Genomic DNA, 17,870 nt, shown 5'->3' with positions numbered 1-17,870 from the left:
AATCCTATTTAATTCAGTAACTCTTCACTTGGTGTCTCAGCAGCGGTTACATTTTATCCATACTGTAACTGGAAATAAATTGTAATGTAAAACAGATAATTCCCCGTACTTCCCAGTCAGCTCAGGCAATTACATCTAGTCTTTGACTTTATTAAAGTCCTGCACAAAGAAGCCTGGCTTCAAAGTTTCAATGTTGTATCATGACCTGGTGAACAGATGAACTAATTCCTCCTGTTTGCTGTTTGATCATTTGTGCGGCAGCTTGTTTTGCCGCGTTCTCCCCGAATGTTATTCTTTTTTTTTAAACCTTGAAACGCCGGCAGAGGAGAAGGTCAACGTCATGTCGTCATAAATCTGCTCTGAGCCAAGTAAGGTCGACGATTCCCATCAGCCTCCGCCGGACGGAGCGTGACGGGTGACGATCATTTCGACTGCAAACACAGTCGCCAGCGAGCCTCTGGCTGTTTGGATGACTAGCTGCGCTGCTGCAGTGTGACCGATCACTCCCATCACCTGCCTACCCTGCATGTGATCGCAGGCACAGGCCCGTCCTTGTTCCCCCTTCTGCCAGATGTGCAAAAACAGCTCATGCTGTGGGAGGATCACACTCCAGCAAACAAAACAACAACCTCCGCTGACCTCGGCGGCCTGTAGAGCTGGCAGCAGCTTCCTGCCGCCCGCCGGCCCCTCGTGTAACAATAAAGTTTCTGTGCTGCCAGAGCCCCCTTGGGCAAAGACACAAATGCTTCATCTTTAAATCTTTTCTGAGGCCAGTACAGATGGTCCAATTTAAATCTAGCTATCATGCACTCCTGACTGCTGTACTTCCAACATATATTGTCCTTCGCTGAGCACCAGGGATGAATCTATGCATGTCAAAACGGGTGAGACTTTACTGTCAGATTTCTAAATGAACCTTAAAAGAAATTGGGACTTATAGTAGTAATCGTGATTTATTTATGCCAACACATTGCTACCTCCTTTTACACTACTTATGGGAATATTCCATATTTGCCAATTCAGACATTTAGATGCACTGATTGTCATATTAATTTAGGCTTTTCATTGAATCTGAAGCATTTTGTTCCCCCAGAGTGGGATGATCATGTAACATAAAGCCTCTGTGCTTATTTGTTTTTTTTTTTTTTTTCCTAAACAAAAACTGGATTAAAACAAGGTCCAGGCATATATTTGGTCACTCTTCTATACACAGTTGGCCATATTGACCTACTTTTACCATTTCAACCAATTGTGATTGGTGTTCTGAACAACTGTGGTGGTGGAAAACCCAAGTGTATCCAAACTCCAATGATCTGACACAAACTGTACAAGAAGATAGCTGAACTATTTATTGTGATTCCAATACTAAAGTTCATTAAACTGCAATCATAAAGCATTCTTTTGATGCCATAATTTTTTACCTAATTTGCTGGCATGCATTCATACTCTGCATGCCAGCCGTATACTAAGTATGTGGCCAGTTCGATGGAGTTGTAAAGGAGTATTCAGTTTAGTGACACAGATGTTAAATCTCACAGATAGTAGTGTGGATGTCAGGATGATATTAATTGCAACCAATATTATCATTGCAATATCTAACAGTCATATAATAATTTCATGCCTTCCTAGTCAGGATGTTACAAATTAATTCAGGAAGCCCAAAGGCTCAACGCTGCCATAAACTAGAATATTCTGGAACACCAGCAGCGGTGTCCAAAGTGAAGCAAATTAGACATCAACACAGACTGAGAGACTACCGACGAATGAAAGTAGCTCCTTCTTCAAAAATGACTGAAATTCTCATCTTCCTACGTTGACAAGTTTACTGCCTTCTGGAGGGAAAGATCAGACGGGACAAATGTTCAGCTGCTTTGCCTTGAGTGTTTGGAGAAGTCGATGTGAGGCTGTTAATCCTGAGAGCTCCCTGGTAGTGGCAGTATCATGCCGAGGACTTCTTTTGCTGTCCGTAGCGCCGATGCTAGTCGGTCTAGTAGACGGGGAGAAGTGCCATGTTGAAATGTTTTCATTTGGGCATTTAAAATTAACATCAGCTTGGTTGAAACTGTGAAGCAGACTGGACTTTACTTTGAATCCAGATCAGCATGTAGGATTCAACAACTTTTCATGAACTCCAGCATTTTTATAAGAGTCAGGGAGGTGGGGGGGGGGACAACATGCGAACGGAGTGCATTTACATACCAGATCTTATTTTTATAATTTTGGTGTTATGTAGATTTGAAATTCAGTCTTGTTCAGCCAGTTTTTGTTTTTAAAATTCATTGATATTATTTGTTCCACCCTGAAACAAAACAAAACAAAACAAAAAGTTTATGACATTCTTCCTGACGATCAGTGAACGCGAGTTTCTCCTTAACTTTCCGATCGTAGCGCCGATAAATGAACAAACATCCCTCTGGAAGGCGCCAACGACACGTGAGCCGATGGGATTATTTTGTTTTGCGCATTCAAGTGGGCACTAGAACAACTACAGAGCAAACACAGGTTTGCATGTAATGTGTTGGCTCCGTGCAGAATTAAAAGCCACTCCGGCTTAATTGTGTTGTCTGTCTGCTCCACAGATGACGGAGCAGCGGAAGAACAAGCAAAGGCTCGGATTCCTGGGTCCTTCGCAGCACAACCACCATCACATCCCGACACACTAAGGAGGCGGGGCAACCGCTCAACTGTTGCCCGTAAAATCAGATGGAGCTGCACCGACGTTAGCCTTAAGAACAAGCTGCACCTTTAGACGTGTCCACGCAACCACCAGAGTCGAACTGCAAGCAGGCAGCAGGAAGGTTTGGGCTTGATGCCTTGGTTGTGACACAAACTCTGCCTTTTTAGATACTCTTTGTGCCTTTTGTGCCCAGTCAGCTCTAAGACAGAGTCCAGATCTCCCACTATGGTGCTTGTATGCCATGTAAGAGGTCTAAGGAAACCTTAGAATGAGGTGAAAGTGTCGGTGAGTGGATTTATTGGTGCACCAATCTGCACCGATATCTTACTTTCTCAGATTTTGGTGAGAGGAAGGAGCACACTCTGTTAAAGTATTCTCCTCTTTACCCTTTAGGTTCCTTTTAGTATTTACGGGAACATTTTCCGTTTGTAACTGGAGTGTTATTTTTATTTTCTGAGAAGAAATCACGCTGCCTTACTGTTTTTTTGTTTGTTTTTGTTTTGTTTTGTTCTTTTAATAAACCGCACACTGCAACGGCTGTAAGTGCACTTTTAAAAAAAAAAAAAAAAAAAAAGGGGAAAATGTTGTACTGGATGTATTGGTTTGCTCGGGATGTCACGTTTGATCGTTGCGTTCAGATATGCATTCACTGTGCCTCTTCAGTTGCCTTTTACAGATTTCTATGGTATGTAAATGTGAATAAAAAAATGATAACATGTGGAAAACTTACTTGAATTTTCCTGAAAATCTTATTCCTGGTAAAAGATATAGTGAGGGAGGATGAAAGCCTCACTTTTCTTTGTTACATCTCTGTCTCTATAAATATTTCATCTTTTACCAGATTTACCCATATCTTTCATTTGTGTTCTTTTGTTGTAAAATCGTTGCCACTATTGCAGCTGATTCCTAAATCAGAACTTGTTTTAGTCTCGCACAAACTAACGGCAAGACTGCATAGGTTTAATTGCGAATGTCCTGTGACACTTTCTGCTCAGTGTAGAGAAAATCTATTTTATCTGCTCAGATGGTCTAATAAATTTGTAACAGTCATGTGTAGATGCCTCTTATCTTTTCTCATGTTTGTAGCAGGTTTGGCTTTTTTTTTTTCCCCCAGACCACCTCCGAGTTCACTTTCTCTCATTTGCACCAAATTACCAGTGAAATAAATGTTCTCATTCACACAAATGGTGTATTTCAGCTCGTGCAGTATGTGTACTCCTCTAGTAATTAAATTATACATGCTTATGTTGTAATTGCAGTTTTGCCTCTTGCCACATCACTCTTTACAAATTTAATCGTATTACACGACAAATACACATGTATTTAACACCTGGTTAAAACACATTTATTACAGCACCATCCTCCTGACTGGATTTTTTTTTTTTAAATCATTAATTTAAGAAAATGTAGAGTAATGTGGGGAAAAAAAATATGTTATGAAATAAATTCATTCATCAAAATCAGCTCAGATACAGATATTGGTACTCTTTTTTTTTTTTTTTTTCCAAGCTGGGATATTTAGTAATCTATGACTTTCTCTCTTCCCTGACACAAAAGGTCAGCTCAGTAATTTAGAACATCAAAACTACGTTTACTTCTGTAAAAGAAAGTAAAGCTAAAATAGATGAAAAAACCTATAGAAGGTTGGAAGAAAACATGATCAGATATTTCTGAGTTCTTGGAAGTAAATATTTTAAGAAAGCAAAGAATGACTCAAAGCCTTAGTTATGTAATGTGAACAAAAAAGAAGTATTTAAACTGCTGTGCACATTCACCTTGCAGCAACACGTATAATAGAGTTAAAAATTTTGTTTATGAAACCTATCGGGTTGGAGCTCAGCAGAAAGAGCTGAATTGCTTTGCGAGTGCCTAAAGCAGGAGCTCTGGAGAGGCTTCGTCCACAGTGGAAATTCAGCTCACAAGTGGATATCACATAACTGGGGCTGGCTGATCATCTGTATGCCTGCACTTCTGTTCCCTGTTTGAAGTGATAAACGAAGCATAGGGAGCAAACTAGTGTTTCATCCCGTCCCGTCATTTACCCTCCGCTGAGAGGACCATCCGTCTTTGGCTCCGGGTTTGTTGTTTACGCTGGCAGGCCCGCGCTCACTCCTGCGTTCACTCCTGCTGCCGGTGACAGCCATTAAAATTAGTTCACGCAGTGCCATAATGGTGAGCAGCTGTCACTGCGTAGACATGAGGGGTAAAGTGCAGCATTACTGGAATGTGTTGCAGTTAGGGAGGGAGAGAGCGCGGGTAATATCAGGACCGTCATTACTGCCTGGCAGACGGATCATATTTGCCGTAGTGAGATACTACTGTCGATCTGAGAGGCTTCCCAAACAACCCGGCTCAATTTTACTGGATTTATTAATTTATTTTTAAACGTTTTTCACGTTCTCGGTGTGGACGAAGCAAACCTCAGGATTGTTTTTGAACATCTTTCTAGTCGAACCGCAGTGAGAAGTCACATGCTTGGCCTTTGTGTATTCAGTGGAGAGAGAGGGAAAACGGGGTGAACAAACACAAGATAACACAAACACCTCGGTGGCTGCAGGCAGTTTGACTGAGTCAGGCCTTTCACCAACAACACTCAGGTCTCCTGCACCATTCTGCAAGAATATTTATTTTATGTAAAGATCTAAAGCCATAAACACAAATTAATCAGGACGTTTTTTTTGGCAGCTGTGTGACGGCCCTTCCTGTCTGCTTCGGTCAGCAGTAGTTTTGGTCTGGATACCATTTTTATCCAGTCTCTTTCCTATTGTTTGAGCACAGAGACCTGCCAGTGAAGCACTAGGCTTTTGACGTTTTAGGATCTCCTGGATGAGTCATTGATGCCGTTTTGAAATAATATTGTTAGTGTCAATATATAACCAGCCACTCCTGAGAAAGTTCATCACCGTTCCATGTTTTCCACATTTGTGGATAATGGCTCTCACTGTGGTTTACTGATGCCCCAAATCCCTAGAAATGACGTCATAAACATTTCCGGACTAATGTCTATATCTCACTGACTTTTTTTCTTTCTCTCTTTTTGAAACTTTCTTTAGATCAAGGCATGATCTAAAATTTTGTAACCTACTTATTGTCGTCAGCCAGGTGCTATTCAAGGGATTTCTTGATTCTGATGCTGAAATTTTGAAATTTAAATCCAGGTATCTAAGATGTGCTTAAGGGCGACATTGAACAAGAACAAAGGGCATCTGGGGGTCAAATGGGGCAAATACTTTTTGCCAGTATTGTAAATATTTACCCCTTCATCGTGTTATTGTTCTCTTTCTTCTTAGAACTCACCACGCCTAAAACTCATACTCATACAGACGTACGTATGGCTGACAGTCACTCCTCAGCTGTCAGGTTTATAAATAAACTTGCCCCCATGATGACTGGCATGTGACTTGCAGCGTCTGGCTGTAAACTTTGAGCCTTTATGGTCACATGACGCTTCGACATCACAGTGCAAAACAAGCATGTGAAACAAAGTGCTGCAAAACAGTCCGCCCTCAGTCAGGCTCTTTCTGATGGGGCAGCCTGAGCTCACGCTGCAAAAATGCATAATAATTAAAATCACCAGGAAATCATCCTTGCTGTGAATAGGTTGAAATCATGTTTGTTTCATCGTTAGATATGCATTTAATTCTCCTGGACATGTAAAACGAGTTGGTCTCTCCGTATTCCGTAAACTCTAACAACATTCCGCTCCTGTGTTTAGAAATACTGAACTTTCAACCACTGTTTAAACTGATGTAACTGAAAATGTCCCATTTAGTCCAAAAGTTCAGTTTTGGTTTCATCTGACCTGCAGCCCCTACAAAGCTTGAGTGCACAATTTAAAATTGACCTCTGATGGCTTTGCTAGAACAATGACTTTCTTCTTGTTACTCTTGCATTAAGACGAGATTTGTGGAGCCCACAACTAATGGTTGTCCTGCCAACAGATTCTCCCATTTAGAAAGTTATTTTCTATTTTCCCTGGAAAGACATGAAACATCCCACGGGTTTCGGTGCTGCATGCTTCATCAGATTAGCTACAAAAGAAGCAGCATGACGTTTACCATTCACAGCCCTGCATGTATGGACTCTGCTGTTTCTGAGAGATATAGTGAATGTCAGCTAATATATTTTCTTTTGAATCGCCCTGCGTAAACGAACATAGATGGATTAAAAGAAAGGAAAATTAAGAAGTTATGTCACTCCACCAGCTGCCTGTCTGAGTCTCCCTTCCCTCCCCCCAAAGTGCGCCGCCCCCCTCCCTCTGCGACTGCAGCAGTTTGCCTCCTACAGGCGGACTGAGTCACACTGGCTACTGGCTTGGCATCCACCTTCGCAAGTTAGAGAGCTCTGCTTGGCTCTGCTTCCAGTCTCATGAAGGGTTGTCTGCCCAGATTGTGTTGCTGGAGTCATGATAAGCTTTTATTGCCACAAACCATGCAAAATTGAGAGAAGTCCATGCAGCGCTTCCTAAAAGGAATTTGCCCTCCTTTTGGTTTTTGATTTGTCTTGAAATCGTCAAACATTTTATTTTATTTTTTTTAAATTACACAACAATAACCTAACTGAATAGAAAAGACAGTTCTCAAATGATGCTTTTATTATTATTGGAAACACGCTACCCAAACTGACCTGGCTCTAAATGACCCCCGTGTTAAATCATTATTTTAACTGGATGAGTACCAAAGTTAAAACCACTTCTGACTAATAACATCACAAAGGCTTGTCTCACATTTGCCAAACAAACAAAAAGTTTTGATTATCTCCAAAAATGTTCTTTGGACTGACCGGGCAAAAGGGGAACATTTTGGAAGGCGCTCTCCAGCAGCCGATCCTGAAGGAGAATATTCAGCCACCAATTCATGACCTTAAGCTCTAGAACACCTAGAATACAGACGACGACAAGAATACAAGTCCATCACTGGACTGCTCACAAAAATGAATAGAATGAATGTTTTGGACTGGCAAAGTCTCAGCTTAGCTTAACTGAGATGCTGTAGTAAGACTTTAAAGAGGGTAAAATTTCTTCACTCATTACCAGTTATTGCAGGTATTGTTGGCAGTCACTGCATTCAAATGGATTCTGTTTAGTTATTAGGTCTGGGATGCTTTTCACACAGGGTCAGGTTGGTTTGGGTAGTTTTTTCCTTTAATAATAGAATTATCATTTATAAAACAGGTTCTATATTTTCTATTTAATCAGATAATCTCAGTCTGATTAGACTGAAGGTTGATGATCTGAAACTTTGTGGTGTGCTAAAAAGACAACAACAGAAGGGAGCAGATACTTTTCCATTGTTCTGTACTTGTTTACCACTGAAGGCTTCAATGCAGAAGGAGTCAGGAAACCTGAGTCCATGTTATGTTAATACCACGACCACAACCGTTTTATTCTGCAAAAACTTTATGCAACTTTTGCAAACCCTAAACTGAGGACATAACTCATGGTGTCACCTGCGTTAGTTATGCAAATAAAAACTTGAGCGCAGATCAAAGGGACACTGAAGCAACCAGTCCTGATCAGTAAACCCCATTTGCAGAGAAACCAAAGAAATCCTGCACAATGCCGGCGCTTTGAGCTACAAAACAAATGGTGATTGTGGTGATGTGTCTGGGATTGCAGTTTGTGTACACAACAGTGAATGTTGTGTACACATTTTCTGTTATTTCGAAACAAAGCAAAACTTATGTCAAAGAGTTTAGAAAAAAGAAAAAAAATGTTTTCTTTTTGGGGCATAAAATCTTCATTTGGCAACCCTTGGAAACTACGAGTACAAAGTTGTGTGCAAAAACGCTATAATTATAAAATCACCACAATTTTTGCAACTACAGAAGGATGACAAATTAAAGGAAGATATTACATTGAGAGAGTCTGAAGATGGGTCAGAACAAAACTGACGCTGATGTAATGCTCTGACAAAACGAGAGACACGTCTTCCAGAACGAATGCCTCCCCCCGTTTAAGTAAAAAGGTGGAACCAATTGATCGGGTGAACATGATAAGAGTCATATTTATAAAGTTTTTTTTTTGTTTTTACTTACGTTTAAATCAGCTATCTCAATTATTGAGATAAGAAAGGATTAATAAATAAAATAATGTGCTTTGTGGAAGCTGCAATCTTTCCAGCAGAGACTTTTTCCAGGAATCAAAAAGGAGAACCCAGCCCTGCTAAGGAGGAAGTTTTCTCTACAGACTATCCTGACCTTTTTGGGTTGATACTTTCTGATTGGTCAAATACTCCATGCGTTTTAATTTGGCCTTTCTGTTTGTCATCTCATCTTATTTCCCATCACAACTTCTGTTAACGTCCGGTTGCACTGGGGGAATACTGATTGCAAACAGCACTGAAACTCAGTGAATCATGCAGCTTCAATCAGCTGAGGTCACATTGCATCCCCGGTTTCCTGGAAATACGAAGGAAACAGCTCGATGTTGATGGATTTTGTAGCAGCACTGTACGGTGGCTGTATAAAAACTGCCTGGTTTTGTTACTTTTAAGCTGCCGAAAAGAAGCAGCTGCAACACTTCACCAGCACGCTGTTGAAGAGGAGTAGCACATGTCAGCAGACTTGTTCATTTCTTATCTACCCTGTATCTCGGTGAAAAGTTGAAAGTTCCTGATCGTTGTTTAAAAAGTATCTCAAACTGTACTTTTTTCCTGTAATTTGTCACCTGTCTGCAATTGACAGGAAGAGAAAACACATGAAGGCACACACCCAAAAGTCCTTGAGCGCTAAGTCACAAGGGAGAAAAATATGACCTCCACTGGACTCTGACTGAGCGCCCGACACGTTAAACTTTCTGCCACTGCTGGGTGGAGGGAGATCTGATTTGTGTCCCTGCGAAGAAGACCTGGTAGCGATCCTTCCACATGATGAAGGCCCCAGCGGCACAGACCAGAGCCTGGGCAAGGTTCAGCAGGATCTGGAGCAGGAAGTAAAAGACGAGCGTGCCAGTTATCGTCTCGCAGTCGCTAACCCCCTTGTAGTCAAAGGTGCGGGCAATCGGGTCACTCTGATCCAGCACACACACGCAGTCGTCTCCTTCCTGCTGGCAGATGAAGCTGCTGGCCTGAGCATGGTGATGTCCAGCAAACGCCACAACCAGCAGTGAGATGACCAGGCCAGTGGTGCACAGGATAAAGTACAGGAGCTGGAAGGAGGGGGGATAGAAATACTGTGAGAAAAAAAGTGTCATCCAAAGAAGTGGCTGTGGTCGTACAAAGAGTTTGGGACTGAAATTTTTGATGATATAAACTTTGCAGCCAGTTGTGAAGCAGCTTGTGAAACGGGTCCCCCATTAATTAAACATTAATGACCGGGTTCGATCATGATTTTATTGAATCAGTTTGGTCTTTTCCTGTAGTTTGATGGTTTGGTCATTTTTCTCTGAAAGAAAGAAATTCCTTAAATCGCAAAGTTAAAAGGTTTTCAGAGCGAGAACCTCTTCTGTATCCAGCATCCGTTTACTGTACATTTAACGGGTAAAATGTCATGTTGTAAAGTCTGAAAACCTAAGAAAACCTGAAAACCTAAGAAATAAAACCTGCGACATGCTGTGACAGCAGCACGTCGCTGCTGTCACAGACTAAAACAGGAAAAACGCTACCATACATGGATAATGTGTTAGCGCCAATTACAGCACGGTGTATCTCTCACTATTATCGCAGAAGGTCACAAATGACCGTTTAATGGGAGTGTGTCTAATGAGGATGTGTTCGCTTATTGGTGACAGAAAAAAAAAAACCCATAGCCTATCAAGCCCATACTGTTACAAACATCATTTATGCAGGAAAGGTGGGAGAAATCTGTAGAAGCAAACAGGGAGGGCTGATTTCTTTTAACCTAACAGTGTATAGGAAACCCTTTAACCAGAGGATTATAAAACACATTCAATCTTAGATTTAAGGAACGCACCAAACCTGAGGGATGAAGGTACAACAGAGTTTATGCCTCCACTGGGACATATTATTCAGGCAGGGAGTGAACAGCCAGACCATTGAGAATGACAAAGTTAATCAAGTAAGAAAACAGTTCTTACTTTATACAGCATGTGTCCTGTATTAGTACAACCCATCTGCAGATTTCCAGGATGACATTAAAGAAGCATAAACATTCTCTCTAAATCAATTTCCCTTTGTATTTAGCCACAATAATTAATTCCCGCTGTTTGTTTCTCTGTGTCTGGGCCAGTAAAGGGAGACAGAGTTTGACGGCAGCTGCAGTATGACACTACATCAGTATCAGCCTTTAATATTTCCTCCTCTGGGTAAATTAAACATTCACTTTATGTATTTAAGTACAAGTTGGTGGCTTTGTTGCTACTACATCGATTTTGGCTTTCCAGAGGGAATACCATCAGTGGAAACTTTCAGTAGCACTGTCAGCTATTGTCTTGTTCAAAACTGTTACACTTTTTAGAGCAATTTTCTCTCTCCTCTTTTTTTTTTTTCTTTTTACAACTACAACATAATTATGCCTATTAGTCAAGTGTAATGACTGCTGGGTTCATTTTGCAAAATGGCTCTTTTGCAGGCAGAGTGTCATTCTCCTCATTCCAAGGATAATTTTTCTAGTCTCCAAGTTAAGAATGGTACAACAAACAAGCTTTGTGCTGCTGTGAATGAGTGAAACTGCAGCAGGTTTTACAAATGGTGATGCCCTAATCATAATTCATCAATTTTAACAGCTGTAAATACTATAAACATCTGTTTGGCCAACATATTTTCTCGTGATATTCCAGGTAGCTTGTTATTAACATGTGCATTGTGTTCAGTTTAGTGTTTATTTTTTATTTTTTATGTTTGATTGTTTCAGGATTAGAAATGAAGCAACCTGAACCTGAACCAGTGTGTTTTTTATATGGTGCGCATATAATCTGCCTTTTGCTCAAGCTTGTTGTCTCATGATCACCCCAGAGTGCCAAAACCGTGGCTTAGAAACAGATTCTGGCTCAGCGCCTGCTGAAAAATTCAGTTCAAAGAGATTACCCACAATACTGCAGGGCGAGGTCTGACCCTCAGCCCAGCTTTTAGCACAGAGGAGTCGCTACAGAACGCCAGCCACCGTTAATGGATGTCCTGTGTCGGTATTCTGACCTGCAGAGATTGTCTAAAAATACATCTGTAAAATGTGACGGAGGCTTTGCTCGATCTCAATAACACTAAACCTTTCGTCTTAATCCGTCACTTATATAACAGGAGCCCTCACTCCCCAGCACGTTTCAGCCTCTGTTGGGGAATTATGCAAGTGATGAGTAAAGATTTGTTTGTAAAAGTGTTTATGTTAATTTTCCAATAGCACATACAGGTTTGAGTGGACAAGCTGCATGAATGTGACACTGTGTGAATAAGCGTTCACATTCCTTAACCCTCCTGTTATGTTGCGGGTCAAATTGACTCATTTTAAAGTTTAAATTTTGTTTTAAATAGTTGGAAGTATTTTTTTTGCATGAAACTTTTTCTACTTGTCTTCATAGGTGCACTCTACATATAAATTGAAAATTTATTCATTTTACACATTTGTAACCCCCACTGCGTCCACTTGTTACATCGATACTGTCCGGGTCAATTTGACCCGGCTGTCAGGTTAAAGTGCAAAAAAAGATTGCCATTTACACTATTAAACACGGTGGAGACACTATCATGCTCTGTAGATGCTTTTCTCCTCGTTGGACAGGTAAGCTGGTCTTATCAGGTTCTTATTTGTCAAAGTATTTAAATACAGATACTATTTCTCCCTGCTTTTCAATGACGCATTTCTTCGTCATTTGTTGTAGGTTTTGTTTGCAATCTGAAAAAACGTGAAAGGAGGCCATGAATACTTTTGCGAGGCAGTGCACGCATTAATGTTTTTAAACGGAGCATCAACAAGCTCTGTGTGTAACTTCATCAAGTGAACATGAACTGAAACCAGAAAACAGGGACGGTGCACACTGAGTCCTTTGTTGGATTGACTCATTTCTGTGTGTTTGACCTCTGCCAAGAACAACTGAAGTGAAAAAGCAAGCTGCTTGAAAAGCTATAAATTCTTAAGCAAGAATGAAGATGATGAAGCTGCCGGAGTAAACAGCATCAATAAATTACAGCACATTTGTTTCAAAGGCCGGAGAAAGCTGCTCTGGTGTTCACATGATTACCAGTGGAGCGTTTTGTTGAGGGTACGACATCGGTTCTGGACAATAAATAGCAACAAGAGACACATTCATGTCCTGCAGAAGTATTTTGTTTGTCTGGATCCTGACGGGTAGATCTCTCATTGCGGGACCTTCCTGCTTGCCACTCTCTGCTTTACAAGATGTATAAAGAATGCAAATTAGGTTTGATCCTCATGCTTTTAGTGATTAAGACCAAATTTGTACATTTGTGCTGAAGAGCTTTGCATCATCTTTACATCCTTGCAGTATTTACATATTTCAGCATGTTGTACACCAGGGACACCGGCACACACAGAAAAATTAAAGCGATCCCACTTCTTTGGAAAAACAACAGTGGACTGATTTTAATTGCTTAGAAATTCCAGCTGCATGCATTGCGTGGCTAATTAAGCTGTACAATCAAGTCAAATTAACCAAAGTGCTCCTCTACTCATGAGGGGTCCACGTGGAGCACTTTCATATAGGAATGCAGTTACAATCTTTTCTCTCTAGCAGCCTGTGTGAGCGGGTAAAAAAAAAAAAAAAAACGTTCTCTGCACAGATCAGCCGCCTCAAATAACAAAGAAAACACCTGATCAGACCCTTTTTTTTCTGAATCTGACATCAACCAAAGCTGCTCCTTTTGTTGTTGCAAATTTTACTGCAATTCTAATAGGTGGACTGAAAACTCACCTTAACAATAAACTGTGTAGAAGATCTCTCGTCTGGCTGGTAGGTGATGCAGTAGAGGAAGAACCCAACAATAGAAACCAAACAAAGCTGAAACGATAAGGACATTATTTAAAATCTATTAATCAGATTCAGAAAACATCAAGAAAATACTTGCTTTGGAGCAATAAAATGGGTGTGGTTAACCCATTTCGACAATGTTACGGCCTTTAATATGTTACTTTACTTGCCATTATATATTGCACTGTAGGCGCAGAAAAGAAAAACAAAAATTTGGTCTTATTTGTCTCTAAATATTGTATGATTCAGCAGTAACCAGCTCTCTGATTTCATTACTTTGCTTTTCTCCTTTCCTCTCTCTGAGACACACACACACACGCACACATGCATACAGACTCACACTCTATCTCCTAAGCGCAATTGGAGTCTTGTGACCAACGTGCAGCATCTTATTTGAATGTTTTTCCCAGGTTCTTAAGCACCCAGGATACTCTGGAAAGTTCTTGATGACCTCAATGTTTTTCACTCGGCTGAATCTCGTGAGGATCTAACTCGGGATGTTGGTGTCGAGGGATGTTTTCCAGAGCCGATGGCATCTGTGATAGGCTGAATTACAGGACCAAACGGGAAAAACATGTTTGTGTGACCTGAAGCCTTATGTATCTATTAAAACACTTTGAACTTTTTCACATTTTGTCACAGTACATCTGCAGACTTTAATGTGTTTCATGGGATCTTATATAATAAATCCAAACAAAGCAGCACCATAACATAAAACAATAAAATAAAAATCCTACTGCAGAACACACCAGCAGTAAGGTTGAAATGCAAAAAGAAGAACTTGGACGATTTTTGGCTTGAGTTTGGGTTACTTTCCAAGATGAGTCTCAACTCTCCCAGCTGAAGAGGGAGAAACTGTGAATATAAATTTTCTCTCATATATTTTCAAGTGGATTTAAGCCTGGACATTGACCATTGACTGGCCATTGTAACACATCTATATCTAGATCATTGCATTGCAGCTATGCGTATGGCTGTTCTGCTGAAAGGTGAACCTTCAACCCAGTCTCAAGTCTTTTACATTATCTTCCCATCGACTTTGAGCAGCTACCCAGTCTATATTGAAGAAAACCCTCTCAGATTCTTTCACCTGAGTTGTGGCTATCTGCAGGTCCTTCAGAATTACCTTTGACCTCCTGGTTGCTTCTCTGATTAATTTACCCATGATGGACTGAGCTGAGCTGAGCTATGTTCAAAGTTTGAACCATTGTTTTATAACCAAACTCTGCGTCAAGCTTCTCCACAGCTTCATCTTTGATGCTGTTTGTTCGCTGATGTCCTTTGACAAAGCTCTTAGGTAGCTTTTCAACGCCTTTGGCTGCAATTCATTTAGTGGTATCTGAGTGAAGGGGGCTGAAGACAAGATACATGCAACACTTTTCGGATTTTCTCATTTTATGCACAAACAATTTTTGGAAACTGTGTGTTGTCTTCCTTCCATGTCCCTCTTGTGCTATTCACACACACAAAAATGCCGATTTTAATGCTCTTAACTCTAAGAATTTATTTTTAATCATAAAATGAATCATTAAATCTAAAAAAACGATACTTGGCTCAAGGTGTTTTAGAAATGATACAAACACACTTCTGCGTGGCGTAACGGAAATGCATGATGTGTATTCATGTCCGAGTTTGCGATAAGCCAAACGAAGGGATGGAGATGTATGCACATCGAATAACTGCAGGGTTTCTGTTGCTGCTAATGTGTTCATGAGGTGAACTGGAAGGCAGCACGCTGGGACTGGATGTTTTGGCGTGTCTTCCAAGACTCTTAAAGCGTCTTGAATTTCTCACTCAGACAGTAGAACATGCAGAATCATGCAACTGAGATGGATCGTGAGGCTCATATTCATTCAGAGGGACGTTTATTTGAATGCAAGCATATGTGTGATCGCTCTGCCTGTGTTGGGAGACGCTGTTGTCATGCACTATGGGTCATGCAGCAATATAAGTTATGGGAGATTCAAATTCCATGCAAACAAGTAGCTGATGGAAGAGGGGGTAGTCGGAGCTTACAATGATCCCAGCCCAGTGTGGAGTCTCCCGGGCCATGAGTGAGGGGCTGATGGCCAGCATGAGGAAGGCCATGGCTGTGACAGCCACCCCTAGCAGCAGCTGCAGCAGGGCGACGAGCAGAGGGAAACGACACACTCTGCACTTATTGCCATTCTCTGGTGCTGGGCTGTCGTCTCTATTCTTCTGTCTCTGCTTCTTGTCTGAGGAACCTTTCCGGCCCTGTCCCATTTTTCCTCGTGCCTTCGCACTCCTTGCGTGTTTGTCTTCGAGACTTTTTTCAGTTCGTTCGTTTTCTTTGGGGTGGACGTGTCTCTGTGTTGCCTCCCTGTTCCCTCCCCCATCCCGTCCCCTCCCTGCCCTGGCTTTACCAAGCCCAGCTCAGCTGCTATTTGAAAACAGAGAAAAGCTCTGAACTAATATGGAAAACATTTGGACTGGATTCCTCACAGCAGCTCCGATGCCACATATAGAGCAAGCAACATGCCGAGGAGAGAAGGAAGAGGAGGAAAGGGGGAGGCAGCGAGACACAAAGGGAGCTCCCAACATACGACACAGAGGGGGTTTCTCAGGGTAACACAGGGAAAGTACAGAGGGAAATCAGTAGGTATGAGTTAATAAAAAGCCAGTGGGGGTGGGGTGGGGGGAGAGGAGGTCACACTTGGTTAGAGCAGGAGTGACTGTATCACTCTTTGTGTCAGCACTGTTACACAAGAGCCATATGCTGCCAGCCAGAAAACTGTCACATGACTAACAGGAAGAAGTAATGTGATCACCAGGCATGTGAGGGCATTACAAGGGCTCAGAAACGAGAATCTAAATGTGCAAAACAGCAGCAAGAGTCACTGGTGTGAGAGCTCCGCAGGTCAGAGTTTAAATTCCTGCCGTTTAGCTCAAAATGTTTGATTTTGACGGTGTGACAAACAAGCGACTGAGAGATTAATAGAGAAGCACAAAGCGAAGCACGTGTTTGTGCACACAGCTGGGCCGCTGCCATGGTTACTGACAACGCAGCTCAGGAGAGGACAACCCTGCAGCTGCATACAGTAACAAGCTGCACACACTCCACTCTCCATATAGAGCTCTCTGCGAATACACAGAGCAGGCATAACATTATGACCACCGACAGCTGAAGTGTGTAAAGTTTATAATTTTGTCATCATGACACCTGATAGCGGATGTGACATCTTAGGAACCAAGTAAATATTTGGTTTCAAAGTTTATGTGTAAAAAGCAAGACAAACAGGGCAAACGTAGGGATTTGATCCAGTTTGACAGGAGTGTGTTCTCTTGTAGGGTGTTCCCAGACTGAAATGATCAGTCTCTATGAAAAGTGATCCTAGTAAGGGGGAATTGTGAACTGGAGACAGGGTCATCGGCAACCATGGTGCAAATGGGAAGTAAAGTCTGGCCCGCGGGCTCCAATCCAACAGACGGGCTACTGTCTCGAGTCACACTGTGGAATAACTCAAAGCTTTGTTCTGAATGAAAGTCACAGCAAACAGTGCAACAAATAAATTATCCAATTATAAAAAAAAAAAAAAATTGGAATAGCACTGGGAAGTTCATTTATTTTAGTCATTGAATTTCAAAAGTGAATCAAACATATTATGTGCACACAGAGAGACAAATGTCAAGCTCTTACTTCTGATTTTTCCTATTATGACTTGCAGCAAATGAAAACTGAAAATTCAGTTTCTTGCAGAATTTAAATATTATAGATTTAAAATCGAATCAATCGTTCTGCCTGGAGGGACACAGATGTTGCTTGGCTGAACAAAACAGAAGCAAAGGATCATAACTTCATAGAAGGTTTTGACTCACCCTGAGTTAGTACCCGGGTTACCCGCTTGTCAAACTAATCCTTTAACACCTCACCACACCACTCTGATGCAGTCATTCATACAAAAGAGGTCTTAAATAAGTATTTTGTACAAATGCTAGATGTACTAGTAGGCTAGCATTTCTTCTAAGAAAAAGCATTGGGGTTAGGGTGATGTTGGTGGTAGGAGATGGTCCTGCAATTATTTGGTTACTGGTTCAAATCCCCTCTCTGACTGTCTCATTTCTTGTGGCATTTCTCTCAAGGCATTTCACCCACCATGCCTGCTGGTAGTGGAGCCTCACCTCTGTTAGATCGGGGCAGCTTTAGTTACAATCCGGTAGTTCACCACCATCAGTATGTGAATGTGTGAATGACTGAATGTGGTGTGAAACACTTTTTTGGTCCTCTGGACTTGATAGAGAGCTATTCAAGTTCAGGCCATTTCCCACTTTAATTGTATGGAGGCCTCAATCATC

The 17,870-nt window shown here is 41.4% G+C and overlaps 2 protein-coding genes across 4 annotated transcripts in view; one reads left to right on the top strand and one right to left on the bottom strand.

Annotated features, from left to right (window-relative positions):
- itpr2 (inositol 1,4,5-trisphosphate receptor, type 2) overlaps positions 1-3,727 on the top strand; it is a 62,008-nt gene extending 58,281 nt beyond the window's left edge. For all 3 annotated transcript variants that reach the window (XM_015038078.1, XM_015038077.1, XM_015038079.1), the window contains one exon: positions 2,580-3,727. In XM_015038078.1, the coding sequence (XP_014893564.1) occupies positions 2,580-2,663 (84 nt within the window). In that variant the 3' untranslated portion in view covers positions 2,664-3,727. The remainder of the gene's footprint in view (positions 1-2,579) is intronic.
- Positions 3,728-7,208: 3,481 nt separating this feature from the next.
- On the bottom strand, positions 7,209-16,190 carry sspn (sarcospan (Kras oncogene-associated gene)). The gene is made up of 3 exons (XM_015038082.1): positions 15,573-16,190; positions 13,500-13,586; positions 7,209-9,824 (listed from the first exon to the last, which is right to left on the bottom strand). Exons 1-3 carry the CDS (start codon positions 15,798-15,800, stop codon positions 9,465-9,467), a joined length of 675 nt encoding a protein of 224 aa, XP_014893568.1. The 5' UTR covers positions 15,801-16,190; the 3' UTR covers positions 7,209-9,464.
- Positions 16,191-17,870: the final 1,680 nt, after the last annotated feature.

This window comes from Poecilia latipinna, unplaced genomic scaffold (assembly GCF_001443285.1).
Source record: "Poecilia latipinna isolate Pla-1442-1.1 unplaced genomic scaffold, P_latipinna-1.0 Scaffold429, whole genome shotgun sequence".
Taxonomy (NCBI): domain Eukaryota; kingdom Metazoa; phylum Chordata; class Actinopteri; order Cyprinodontiformes; family Poeciliidae; genus Poecilia; species Poecilia latipinna.
Note: the sequence above shows the minus strand (reverse complement) of the source record. Positions and strands in the feature narration are given on the sequence as shown.

What these genes read in the sequence shown, in the direction of transcription:
- sspn (XM_015038082.1), bottom strand. Translation starts at nt 15,800, where the DNA reads ATGGGACAGGGCCGGAAAGGTTCCTCAGACAAGAAGCAGAGACAGAAG. An exon ending in CACACTGGGCTGGGATCATT is followed by an intron (nt 13,587 to 15,572) that starts GTAAGCTCCGAC and finishes TTATCGTTTCAG; the next exon opens with CTTTGTTTGGTTTCTATTGT. An exon ending in CTACACAGTTTATTGTTAAG is followed by an intron (nt 9,825 to 13,499) that starts GTGAGTTTTCAG and finishes CCCTCCTTCCAG; the next exon opens with CTCCTGTACTTTATCCTGTG.